The sequence below is a fragment of the Myxine glutinosa genome, chromosome 6 (genome assembly GCF_964187855.1).
Source record: "Myxine glutinosa chromosome 6, kmMyxGlut1.1, whole genome shotgun sequence".
Lineage (NCBI taxonomy): Eukaryota > Metazoa > Chordata > Myxini > Myxiniformes > Myxinidae > Myxine > Myxine glutinosa.
In genome coordinates, this window is record NC_136266.1 from 4,598,937 (window position 1) to 4,612,825 (window position 13,889).

The window sequence follows — 13,889 nt, forward strand, 5'->3', positions numbered from 1 at the left end:
AGAAAATAATGTATAATCAGTTATGAGGTTAGTTAGCTTCACAATACCGAAAATTCGGTGAAAAATGAAAGAAAAAAATTAAAAGGTAAATAAATAAATAAATAAATGAAAAATAAATGAAACAAAAATGAAAAATCGAGCTCCGTGGGGCTAGACACGACATTGGCCTGACCAAATATCGAAACCCCTGTCAGATTACACCAAACCCCTCGGAGAAGATGCAGCTTGAAATCGATTACCCCCTAAAAAGACATCTTTTTCGGTCGTGGCTCCACCCACAATGGGCGCAATACGCCCACTCTAGGCAGGACACAACTAGATCATGATATCAACCTCCCACCCAAGTTTCATCAAGATCGGATACCATCGGGTAGTTATGCTGCGGAAGGACAGACACGGACACACACACACACGACAAATTTAGTGGTCACTTGATAACTCGTGAACCAAAACAGTGTAGGCTTTGGTATTCTATTAGCCAATTGATTAAGAAATTAATTTTTTACCATTATTATTTGAGGGTCTTTTGATTCTCTTGGGTCTTTGGAATCATTTCGGTCTTCAGGGTCTTTGGGCTGTTTTGGTTCATCTGGGTCTTTTTGGTATTTTTGATCTTTGGGGTCCATTGGGTCATCGGGGTATTTATGGTCCTTGGGTTCTTTTGTTTCCTCTGGGTCCTCAGGCTCTTTTGGGGGTATTTCGGGACCAACGGGGCTTTTGGTTTCGCTGGGTACTTTCGGTTAGGTTTATCATGTTACAATTGTGGGTGGAGTCAGGTCAGCTGTTCAACCAATGGGTGAAGAGCAGACAGACGTACATACATACAAACACTTGCTCCATTATATATAGATATTCCTCATGACATTATCTCAACCTTATCATGGTGTGATTGTCTGACTTCTGTTGCCATGGCAACCATCTCAGTAACTTAGCTTGTGTACATATGGAGTTCTTTACAATGAGCCACGTTATGACGTCATAATTATAAATAAATATTCTATAGGAGGCGGCGCTTAGATGGTGAAAAATTCGTGTCAATCAGACCAAGAATTGCAGAGAAAAAAAATTCATACCGATCAGATCAAGCGTTGTACCTGTCAAATTATGACATCATAATTAAGGTACCAATGACACCATTATTGACATATCTTATTCCCCACGGGGAGCACTTGACAACACACCACGTTTCAATTTTTTCCATGGAGCTGTTTCTGAGATTACATAGAGGTGCAACGTTTTTCGTTTTTTTTCAAGATGGCGCTTGTACCACGTGACCTATGACGTCTTGATTATCATTAAAATATTCTAAATGAGTCGCCGCTCCTATGGTCCAAATTTCATGGACTAACAGTTACAGAGATTCTTTTTTTCATACTGAGCGGCTGAAGCGTTGTACTTGTCGAATTATGATGTCCTAATGAAGGCACCGATGACATCATCATCAACATGTCTTATTCCCCATGGGGAGTACTTGACAATGAGCCTTGTTTCGTTTTTTTCCATTCAGCGGTTTCAGAGATATGCAGGTGTCACGTTTTTCCAAGATGGCGTCTGTACCACGTGACATGTGCCATCATAATTATGAATAAAAAAATTATGCAGGCAGAGCAGGCGCTCCTATGGTAAAATCTCGTGTCTATCGGACAAACGGTTGCCGAGAAAATGAATTTTAAGAATGCAGACACGCACATACGCCACACGTACCCAACCGAATGCCAAACCCCGTTTTTGCTTCCCGAGCGCAGGGTAAAAAGATATTTGATGTAAAACGGGGATTTTACCATTTATAAAATGATCGTCAATTCACAGGAAAGGGGGAAAGGATTCATCTCTGTAACATATCTACCTGTCTATTGTGCACCAACTGGTGATAATGGCGGCTCTCATATTTCACAAGAATGCCAAGGTAATCCCCGTACATGAAAAAATAAGAGGGCCTGAGCTATTACACCTTTAGTGTTACTTGTTCAACACAAAACGGTCACCTCAAGATGTTACACAGACGACGAGACAGGCACAAATCAAAAAAATCTGTTTATTGGCATATAAAAGCCCACAGCGTAATGTCCGGAAGGGGGTGGGAGGGGGGGGGAAATCATCCTTAAGAATAGCATAAATTATACAGCTCTCGGTTAAAAAGGGAGAGGAGGTTCGTAGCTGTACAGGTGCGCGCGTCACCCATGAGAGGGTATTCGGCGCAAGGCAGGTCGTGAGCGGGAGGTACGTCGGCATCTCGCGGCCGCACGTTTAAAAACACGCAACAATTTGATGTCACACATTCCCAATTGCATGTTGCTCAACATAGAATATATTCCATTGCTGCTCAATACTTTTTGCACAAAATTCTATAAATATATTCTGCCAAAACTTTCTTTAACTTAAAAATTTTAAATAAAGTTTCCAGGTGTTGATTTCTGATACTAATGCGGACCCTATTCCTCCGGCCCTCTCTGCCTGGCTAAAAGGGAGTACACCCTACACTTCCTAGTAAGTAAATGTTTCAAAAATGAAATTGCAATCTACAGCTACAAAAGGAAGGTGGAAAAGATACTTGATCTCATGAAAAACAGTAAAATTATTTCGATTGTACACAATATCTTACAAGTCTGTATATAGCCGAGTTTACTAAATGCCACGTAACCGCAGAGCCCCAATTGTTGAGTCGTCTCCTCACGGAGCCCCAATTGTTGAGTCGTCTCCTCACGGAGCCCCAATTGTTGAGTCGTCTCCTCACGGAGCCCCAATTGTACACTGTACACTTTATTTACAAAGCATGGCAGAGGGCCGCACTCTTCTTGCCCCGTTACCCGCGCACCCTCTTGGTGCATCTGTGCCCAAAACCGACCAAAGGCTCTTCGTCTCGATCTCGGCTCGCTTGCCCCGGACAGTCCCGCGTCTCCTCGGGAACGATAACCGGGGGCGAGCGAGGAAGGGTGGGAGTCGAAGGGTGGTGGAGAGGAACAGGGATGGTGAGAGTGGATGTAGAGAACGTTGTTATGTGATGGGATTAAGGACAAAATAGGAGGGCCCAAGGGATGCCGGGCGGTGATTAGAGCTGGGGCAAGCTCGGGCCCGTTCTCAAAGAAGATCTCGGATGGCATTGTACAGCTGAGTAAGAACCACCATGTGGAGGGGCAGGCACGAACAACGGTCTTGGGTGGCCGGGTCACAAGTGAGCCAGGACAGCGCGTTGTACTGTTCAAGTACAAACCTGTACAGAAGCATGGGCAAAAGGACAAAGATAAAAGGTATGCGGATCGTTCAGCAATACAAATTGACGTACAAAAGAATACTTGAGCAAGCGAAAAACTTTCATGAAAACAATACATTTCATCAATGGGTTTGGAAATGCACGCACACACAAGTACCAATTCACTAAAACCACCAGCAATCATGCTACAGGAAAGACGATGCTGAAATTACACAAGCACATCCCAAAATGTTTTGGCCAAGACAAAATCCTATAATATCCGTAATCAAGTGCCCCCCTTATTCTCCTGCCCTTCCCCACACGACTTGCACCATTTACCCTCGGCCAGAACAAGCGCACAGATAACCGCAAGCATAGCCGGCGGTGGATGAGCAAACATTAATGGCTACCCTGCAGTAAGCACAACACACGAAACTAAAATCTCAGTGCTGTCATGTGGCCGCCCTAATGAGCATGCTGCGGCAGGCAAATGAGCCCATCGGGTAGCTGGCGCCCACACAGATCTGGCTAATCGCAACGTGCGCATAGAATGCCTTTAATCAAAAGCACAGACAGAAGAAAACTATTTTGATGAAGGAGTGAATGGAAACAGGGCATCTGTGGCCTCACCCACTGGAATATGCCAATGGGTGTGCAGGTGCCACATTAGCACCGAAAGATTTGCGATTTCCAGGTGGCAGCCTCTTCCGTATCTTTACACCTTGACAGAATCACAAGCTGGTAAAACTGTTTCCAATTTGTCCCTCAATCCAGAAAACTATATATACCTCGTGTATATATCTATATATACAGCCGTGGCCAAAAATATTGGCACCCTTGCACTTTTTTCAAATAACTGACAATTTTATCTAAAAACTAGAACGCCACTCAGTAGAGCTCATACTCCCGCCGTGGGTTTAGTTGGAATAATTAGTTGGAATAATACGTTTTGTTTAACATCCCCTCTCCCCAAAACAATAAATGAAAAAGAAAGTAAGCCCTAACTGTCAGAGAATTATTTTGATATATCTCGGAATTAGAGGAGAAAAACATCATTTAAGAATAAGAATAAAAGCTTTGATGCAGTAAAGCAGAAAAAATCTTTCCCAAAGAAATTTCCAAAAAAATTCCTGGATCCGGAATAATATCCTGAGCTTTACCAAAAACTAATCAATTCTTCCTTATCCCAAGGGCAATCATCCCACCAACTTTCATCCAAATCCATTCAGAACTTTTCCAGATATCTTGTTCACAAACACACACACACACACACACACACACACACACACACACACACACACACACACACGGACGGACACGATCGAATGCGTTACTCCCTGGCGGGAGTAATAAACCTGAAATGGCAGAACCAGAATTATTTATTTGGTCTGGGCAGCCCATGCGAGGTTTCTTCTTCTTCAGCCTCTCACAATCCTGGGTGAATATGCGATCTTTCAAAAAAAAGTTGGAATTTTGCCAAATCTGTTTTATTCGTTTGTTAATATACCTCAGCCATTGACAAATCTGGAACTAAGTCTTTATAAGTTCATCAAATACTGACACCGCGAATGACATTCGCTGAGCTAAATGTTGATATCTCTTGAGATTTAAAAAAACAAAACAAAAAAAAAACAGTTTTAAAGCATTATACGTATCAAACGATACATTTTATGAAACGGGGAAACCTAATACACACTTTGGTGGTTTTAAAATGACAGAATATGTCTTTATTAGAAAAAAAAAAGAACATTGAAGACGACGCTGCGAAAAAAATACCCCGCTCTAACGCATAACCACGAGTTTAAACTACATTTACAACAAATATGAAAACTATTTTCATATCACAATGTTAAATATAGAATATATAGAAGATAATGTTTAAAAAAAATGAGCCCTATCTTCCGATAGTAAAAACATCCTTCAAAAAATTCCTGGATCGGGAATAATATCCTGAGCTTCACCAAAAACTAATCAATTCTTCCTTATCCCAAGGGCATTCATCCCACCAACTTTCATCCAAATCCGTTCAGAACTTTTCCAGATATCTTGTGTGTGTGCGTACGTACGTACGTACGTAGGTACGCACGCACGCACGCACGCACACACACACACACACACACACGAGTGAATGCATTACTCCCTGGCGGGAGTAATAAGTTGAAATTGACAAAAGTCGTTCGTCTCAGCAATTCTTTACTTCACGGTTAATATTACAGTATTACAGAACCTTTGTTTTTAATTCAGAACTTAATTTATCCTTTTAAATCAGAAAATAAAAAGAAATGGCATTGACAAAATTATTGACACCCTAGACTTAATATTTGGTAGCACAGCCTTTGGACAAAATAACTGCAGTCAAGTGCTTCCTATAGCCATGAATGAGCTTCCTACAACTGTCTACTGGCAGTTTGGCCCACTCTTCTTGTGCAAACTTCTCCAGTTCTCCCAGATGTGAAGGGTGCCATCTCCCTACTGCTGTTTCCAGATCTCCCCACAGGTGTTCAATGGGATTTATATCTGGACTCATTGCTGGCCACTTCAGCGTTTTGTCTCGAACCATTCCTGGGTGCTTTTTGAAGTGTGTTTGGGGTCATTGTCCTGCTACAAGACCCATGACCTTCGACGGAGACCCAGCTTTCTGGCACTGGGTTGAACATTGCACTCCAAAATGCCTTGGTAATCTACTGATTTCAAGATGCCATGCACACATTCAAGGTACCCAGTGCCAGAGGCAGCACAGCAACCCCAAAACATCACTGAACCTCCTCCATGTTTGACTGTAGGGAAGGTTTTCTTTTCTTTGAAGGCTTCATTTTGTTTTCTGTCAACATAGAGATGACGTGCTTTACCAAAAAGCTCTAATTTGGTCTCATTTATCCACCGGACATTCTCCCAGGAGGATTTTGGCTTGTTCAGGTGTGTTTTGGCAAACTCCAGTTGAGCTTTCTTATGTCTCTCTCTCATCAGTGGGGTCCTCCTGGGTCTCCTACCATAGAACCCCTTTTCATTTAGTTGGTGACGGATGGTGCTAGTTGAAACGGTCATACCTTGTGTCTGAAGGTCAGCTTGAATCTGTTTGGCAGTTGATCGAGGTGCTTTCTCCACCATTTGAACAATTGTTCACTGCAATCTTCAATCAAGTTTTCTCTTGCGGCCATGTCCATGGAGGTTAGCTACAGTGCCATGGGCCTTAAACTTCCTGATAAAATTGCGTACGGTGGACACAGGAACATCAAGGTCTTCACAGATGAGCTTGTAGCCTTGAGATTCTCCGTGCTTGGCTACAATCTTGTGTCCGACACTACATCGCCTTGGTCAAAATCTTAGCTGTGATGGCTAACAGGGAGATACCATGGTGGTTTCCGCAATCAGACCGATTGCCTTTGCATTTGTAGATGGTAACAATTAGCACATCTTTCAGTTGATCCGGAACATCCTCATTTTGCCACATTTGCCCGAATAACTCATGCAGCTGATCCAATAGCGTTTGACCTCCGTACTTGAAGACCTCCGTCGGAATGCCATCTTCTCCTGGGGCTTTGCCATGTTGGAGTCCATTGATGGCGTTTAGGATTTCATCCTTGGTTGGTGGCTCCGGAAGATTTTTTTTTTTTTTTTTTTGTATACAAGATCGAGGCTCGTGAAAGAGCGAACATTAATCACACAGAAAGACAAACAGACACACAAAACAAATAACATCGGGAGCGGTAGACAAGATGGGGAGAGAGGGGGAAGGACACAAACACAACATTTGAGAGCAGGGACCGAGAGACATGGAGACATCGAGAGAACTGTGGGAGGGAGAGGGCTTTGGGGGGGAGGCATGGCAGTGAGTGAAAGGCCCTCAGAGATAGCTTCATCGCGGGAGATTCCAATGATTCTGAAAGCTTTGGATTCAACAGCGTGAAGCCGAGCCAGGTGTGAGGCAGGAGCACCAGCCCATAGGGGAGAACAGTATTCCATTGAGCTGCGGATGAAAGCCTTGTATGTGGTGAGGAGCTCAGGTGTGCCTAGGAAGGACTTCGCACGACGGAGGATGCCCAGTCGGCGACTGGCTTGGGAGGCCAGCTTGGAAATGTGGTTTTCCCAAGAAAGATCATGGCAGATGGTGAGACCCAAAAGCTTGAGCGACAGAACTTCTTGGAGAGGATTGTTGAGAAAGTAGATGGGAGGGTTGTCCAGTCGATCTTTTCGGAGAGACATAGTAAGAGTGTGAGATTTGTCAGGATTGAAAGACATGTTCCACATGTTTGACCAGTCTGTGATTTTGTCCAGGTCTTCAGAGAGTGAGGAGGCTGCAGACTGCCGATCTGAGGGAAGAGGAATGGAGCGGCAGAGAGTGGAGTCATCAGCAAAGAGATACAGAGGATTCTCCAGAGAGTCGGAGAGATCATTGATAAAGACCAGAAAAAGCACAGGGCCCAGCACACTGCCTTGGGGAACTCCAGCCTGAACGGGAAGGGGAGATGAGAGAAATCCATTCAGGGCCACACGTTGACTACGACCAGAGAGGAAGTCCGCAAGCCATGCATGGAGATTTCCATGGATACCATAGGAGGAGAGTTTGGTGAGCAGAGCTGGGTGCCAGACCGTATCGAAGGCACGTGATATGTCAAGGGAGACAGCTCTGATTTCCTGTTTGGCATTGAGGACCTCCATCCATTGTTGAGACAGCAGAAGCAGCATGTCCAGAGTAGAGTGACCTGGTCTGAAACCAAATTGATGATCAGAGATCAAGCCATTGGAGAAGAGGAAAGATTTCATATCCGAAGCAATGATGGATTCCATGACTTTGCTGATAATTGGGAGCAGGCTGATTGGTCTGTAGTTGCAAGGATCTGTTTTTGCACCTTTTTTGTGTAAAGCGGTAATGTTTGCTGATTTCCAGGATGGTGGCAGATGACCTTGAGCAAAGGATAGGGTGAAAAGAACAGAGAGAGGGTGAGATAGAGTGGCAGAGCAGGATTTTAGGACCCGTGGGCTGATGCCATCTGGTCCAGTTGCAGAATCAGAGTCGAGGTTTGACAAAAACTCCTCCACCTTGTCAGGAGAGAAGGTCACAGAGTCCAGGAGCAGTTTGGTTCGACTGGGAAAGGTGGGAACAGAGAGAGATGGGTTTGGGACTAAGGATTTTGAGGCAAACACAGAGTTGAGGCATTCGGCTTTGTCACGTGCGATGTCAACTGTGTGGCCATTTGAGGTAAGGGAGGGGTGGAGGGGGAACAAACACCAGAAACGGATTTGACCAGACGCCACCAGGATTTGGAGGAAGGAGACAGGTTTGAGAGTTCATTCTTGAGTGAGGAGAGATAGTGCTTCCTGGCACTCCTGAGGGTAGACACACACTTGTTCCGAGCTTGGTGGAAGGAACTGAGATTTCCTTCAGTTGGATTAGCCTTCCAAGAGGCAAAGGCAAGTTGTTTCAGGGCAACTGCCTCACCACAAGATTCAGTGTACCATGGACGGGAGGAAGGGTAAGACAACTGAAGGCGAGATGGGATAAATCTGTGCATGAGAGAGATCAGTTTGCTTTGGAAGAATTCCCAGGAAGAATTGATGTCAGAGGCAGTGGAGATGGGAGACCAATCCAGATGATTGATGGCTGCTTGAAGACCGTCCCAGTCGGCCTGAGTGAAATGCCAGACTCGTCGACGCTGAGGAGGCTCTCTGAGAATGGCCAGAGAGATGTCCACTTTGACAAGCACATGATCAGAAGAACCGATTGGAGCAGAAGAAGAGCAGCAGACATTAGCAGGGAAGTTAGTCATAACCAAGTCTAGAAGAGAAGATACTCCATTGGCTGATATCCGGGTCGGGAAATTGACAGATTGTGTCAATCCCAGTGAGTCACAGAAGTCCTTTGCTGAGGTGCCATGACTGGTGAGAGAGGAACCCACACCCAACCAGGTGGCATGATGACAATTGAAGTCACCACATATGAGGAAGAGAGAGTTGGGATGAGTGGATAGAAGTTGGTCCATGTTGTCAGACAGTGAAATGTAGATGGAGTCATCACTGTTTGGGGGACGGTACAGAACACATATGAACAAAAGGTGGGAGCGGAGAGGAAGCCGTAGCCAGAGGTACTCCTGGGGGTGAGGAGGAGAGAGGGCAGTGCAAGGAGAGTGAGGAAGAGAGTTTTTGATAAAGATAGCCACCCCACCACCAGGCCGAGGCTCAGGTCTATCATACCGGAGGAGGGAGTAACCAGGAAGAGATATTAAGGAATCAGAGACATCTTGAAGGAGGAAAGTCTCTGTTTAGCAGATCAAGTCTGGATTGTCAGAAGCAACCTGTATGGAGAGATCAGTCAGGTTTGAGCGAAGGCCCCGGATGTTTGAGGTCCATACCGTTAATGAAGAGAGAGGGGGAGCATCAGGTACAGGACAGGGGAGGGGAGGAGTAGGGTAAGATGAAGGATGAGAGGGGGAGGTAGGGAGAGCAGTTGTTAGTGTGTCAGCGATTGCAGAAGAGTTCCAAGAAAGGGAAGGATGAGGAGGATGAAAGGTTTGAAGGTGAAGGGATGAGGCACAGAGAGGGGTTGTTTGAGGGGGGGCAGAGGAAAGAAGAAGGTTCAGGGGGGTGGAGGTATGAGATAGAAGGGAGACGAAGTGGGGAGGAGGCAGCTTTGAGGAGGAGGGGGGAGGAGGGAGAATTGGAGAGGAATGGTATGGGGGGAGATTTGAATGGGAGGGGTTGGGGGGGAGTTTTGAAGGGGAGGAGTGAGGGGGGAGTTTAAGAGGGGAAGGGCAAGGGGGGAGTTCAGGAGTGGAAGGGCAAGGGGGGAGTTCAGGAGTGGAGGGGTAGGGGGGGAGTTTAAGAGTGGCGGGGCAAGGGGGGAGTTTAGGAGTGTAGGTGCAAGGGGAGGGATTTGGATAGGAGGGGCAAGAGGGGAGTTTAGAAAGTGGATGATTAATGAAAGACGAACATTGAAAACAAATTGGGTTTGTTGTTATTTTCAAGTTAGCAATCCGGTTCAGAATGATGGAGGAGGGATGGAATTAATGTGAATTTAGACCATGTAGTGAGGGAGACGTATAAGATATTGAATTTCTTTTTTTTGAGGTGGAATGAGTGGGAGAGGAAATTGAGAAAAGCCTTTTAAATAGGAAGAAAAACAGCGTGTTGTAAAATACCACTGAGTAAAACACTGAAGGGGAAAGGTTATACATATTTAAATAATATTTAAACAGAACCGTGAACAATCTTATGTGCACAAAAATACCAACGGGGGGAGAGCCGAGAGGGACCACCACGAGTCACGTGAAGGGCAAACGGTGGATCAAGATGGTGCATAACGGGCTTTTGTTCCACGGCATTGAAGCTGCTTTGCTCAATTACAGATGGCCGGTTTAGTAGCTCCTAGAAATGTTCTTCCCATCGTTTCAGAATAGATGTCCGGTCTGTCAAAAGCAATTGCCCATTAACTGACAAAAGAGGGGCAATAACTCGCCTAGATGGGCCATACAATTCCTTAACTGCTTGATAGAAATTTTTTATGTCATGGGTGTCCGCGTATTTCTGAATTTGTCGCACTTTTTCACTGAGCCAATCATTTTTGAGCTGCCTTGTTCTTTGCTGCAGTAGTTTTTGGGCCTCAGAAAATGCTCTTCTTGCAGCCTTTGTGCTTCAGTTCATCATTTTATGGTATGCCTCTTTTTATCTTATCAATGATAGGCTGCAGCTCCCCGACGTAATCTGCAAACCAGTCTGGCTGCTTTCTCGTCACAGTTCCAAGTACTTCTTTTGCAGTTTCAAAAACCAAGGGACATAATTTGTTCCACTTTCATGTCACACTGTCATCAATAAAACTTTGATTTTCCATCCAGCTTTGAACATCCTCCAGCTTATATTGCAACTCCTTTTTTGTTGCAGAATCTTTCAGCATTTTAACGTTTAGCTTCTTCACTGGTTGAAAGTTCCGCTTCTTAACTGGCAGTCCAATAGTCAGCTTCAATATGGAACGCCCATTCTTGCCCACCACATCAACCTTTCCAGTCGTCCCAGTACCTCTACTGCTGCATCAGCGGACTGTTGGACAACTGTCAGGTCATCCATGAATGCAAACATCGCTGGCAAACTCTGACCAGGGGCTAGCTCCACTTCTTTCCCATGTCCACTCACCGCACGTATCAACAACTCCATAAACAGCACAAACAAAATAGGGGAGATGGTACATCCCATCGGGATCCCCACTTCCAACTTCTGCCACTGATAGGACTGTCGCAAACCGCATCCAAAACTGATCATAATATGCCATCAAAAAATCCCTAAATGTCCATGGCACCCAAAAGAAATCCATAGCATTCATGAAATCTATGGCTTTTTTCTTAAAAAAGGTATAATCCCAACCGCCCCCAATATATATATATATATGTGGCGCGCCATGTAAAAAGGGGGCTTACGGGTGGTCAGAAAACGATGAGGTCAGTTTACCCAAGGAACACCCATAAGCCCCCTTTTCACACCACATATATATATATCTATATATATATATATATCTATATATATATATATATATATATATACATATATATATATATATATATAGATATATATTTTTTATTTCTTTAAATATATATATATATATATATCTATATTATATATATATCTATATCTATATCTATCTATATATATCTATATATATATCTATATATATCTATCTATATATATCTATCCATCTATCTATCTATCTATATATCTATATATCTATCTATCTATCTATATATATATATATATATATATATATATATATATATATATATATATACACACATATACTAGCCGAAAGCACCGGCGTTGCCCAGGTTCTTTTTGAATGAATTTACAACTATCATTCAGCTTTTGCTCGCGGCCATAGAAGATTGACTACTATAATTCAGCTCAGCTTTTAATTGGGAAATGGGCCCAGCCCGGCCTCCTCACCACATAGCCTAAAACCTTCCCGGGGCCAATCCCGACATTTCTGGTTCTTTTTGAATGAATTTACTACTATAATTCAGCTTTTACTCGCGGCCGTAGAAGATTGACTACGATAATTCAGCTCAGCTTTTAATTGTGAAATGGGCCCAGCCCGGCCGAGGTGGGCCTCGACCAGTCTCGCCACCGAGCCTAAAACCTTCCCGGGGCCCGTCCCGACATTTTTTGTATTAGAGGTTTCCTCCTATCTTTCACCGTTCAGGAGATTAGCTTGCGCAGACAAACAAACAAACAAAAACTTGCTTTTATATATATATAATATATAGAAGAAGAAGAAGATATATATACATATATACTAGGGTGCATCAAACGCCCAACTATTTTTAAAAAGATGTTGGATTGATCTGTCCCAAATTTTATTTTGTTCCAATCATAAAATAAAGTTGCTATGCAAAATTTGGTAAGGTTTGGACATCATCTTCTGGGTCCACCTCACCATTTCATATTTTGAGTCGGTGGTATCAGAGTTGGAAATTTGACACGCAGCTGTTTTGAGGCCCATAAATAAAAATGAAAGGATTGACTGATTGCTACATATAATAACTCTTTGTAAAGGTATTATTGTGCTCTGTAGCAATATATCATCATCATAGGGATAGGGATACAATTCATTTATATACAAATAGTCAAAATAATGATTTTTTTCAAAATATTGATATAAAGCTAAATGAAGAGTATTTTTAAAATATAATATATAAATTAAAGAATATCCTGAATGTTGTAGTCATCTTGTCTTTACAGAGATCTTTTAACTAGACAAGATGATTAAAACAATTATTAGGCTATACTCTAATAAAAAACCACCGTTTAGAGGCCATTTTTCCCCGCAAAGCGGGGGTTGGCCTTTTCGGGGACCGTGGTTGTTGTTGTTTTTTTGGTCCCCTTTTTGAAGCAATGTTTTACGGCCGGATGCCCTTCCTGACGCCAACGCTTTTTGTTGCCTTTTTACGACAAGCAGGGAATTACCAGTGAACTGGTACTCAAATAGCCGACCTCGGAAGGATGACAGGCTGAGTCAACCCCCCTGGCGTTAATTCAGCGATCGACCGGGATTCGAACCCAGGATCCTTGGATCCTAAGCTGGCACCCTAGCCGCTAGCCCAACACCAGGGCTATACTCTAATAAAATTGGATAATTGAATTATTTGTTGTACATAATTATGAAATGACATTATTGTTACTAATACTACCTTTTTCTTTCAGATAAAACAATGGATGGCACAGTAAAGAAAGCATCTGTTGCAACAAGAGAGTCCACCAAGGTGTTTGGTCTTGGAAGTGCCATAACTGAACAAGATTCCCAGATCAATGGCACCAGACTTCCAACTTGTTTACAAGTACTACGTTGTTTCATGTGGCACACGGAAGATGGCAAACTTGAACGACGCTCTCGGTGGGAATCAGCAAAGCTTGTACTGCAGAAAGTGACACCATTTTATGGCAAGGCTAATATTCCTATCATCTCTGAACGCAAGGCTATTGAGAAAATTATCAAACTTGCAGATGATAATTCCAAGCTTAGATCAATCCCTATCAACCGAAGAACAACTCCAGCAAGCATCATAAAGGTGAATCAAATGGAGATGAAATTTATGGAGACATTTCCCTTGTGGCCCAATGATGCTAGTTCTCACATCAAGAATCCTGAAGACTTAGCATTCCTGGAATCTATGAAGACAGATCGCTGTGCAACATTTGGCTGCCAAGATAAACTGTTGGC

General features: G+C 43.5%; 1 protein-coding gene across 4 annotated transcripts in view; it reads right to left on the bottom strand.

The window, feature by feature from the left end:
* Positions 1-2,021: 2,021 nt before the first annotated feature.
* Positions 2,022-13,889, bottom strand: part of LOC137429121 (mediator of RNA polymerase II transcription subunit 13-like) — a 302,240-nt gene continuing 290,372 nt past the window's right edge. For all 4 annotated transcript variants that reach the window (XM_078779570.1, XM_078779572.1, XM_078779571.1 and 1 more), the window contains one exon: positions 2,022-3,211. In XM_078779570.1, the coding sequence (XP_078635696.1) occupies positions 3,079-3,211 (133 nt within the window). In that variant the 3' untranslated portion in view covers positions 2,022-3,078. The remainder of the gene's footprint in view (positions 3,212-13,889) is intronic.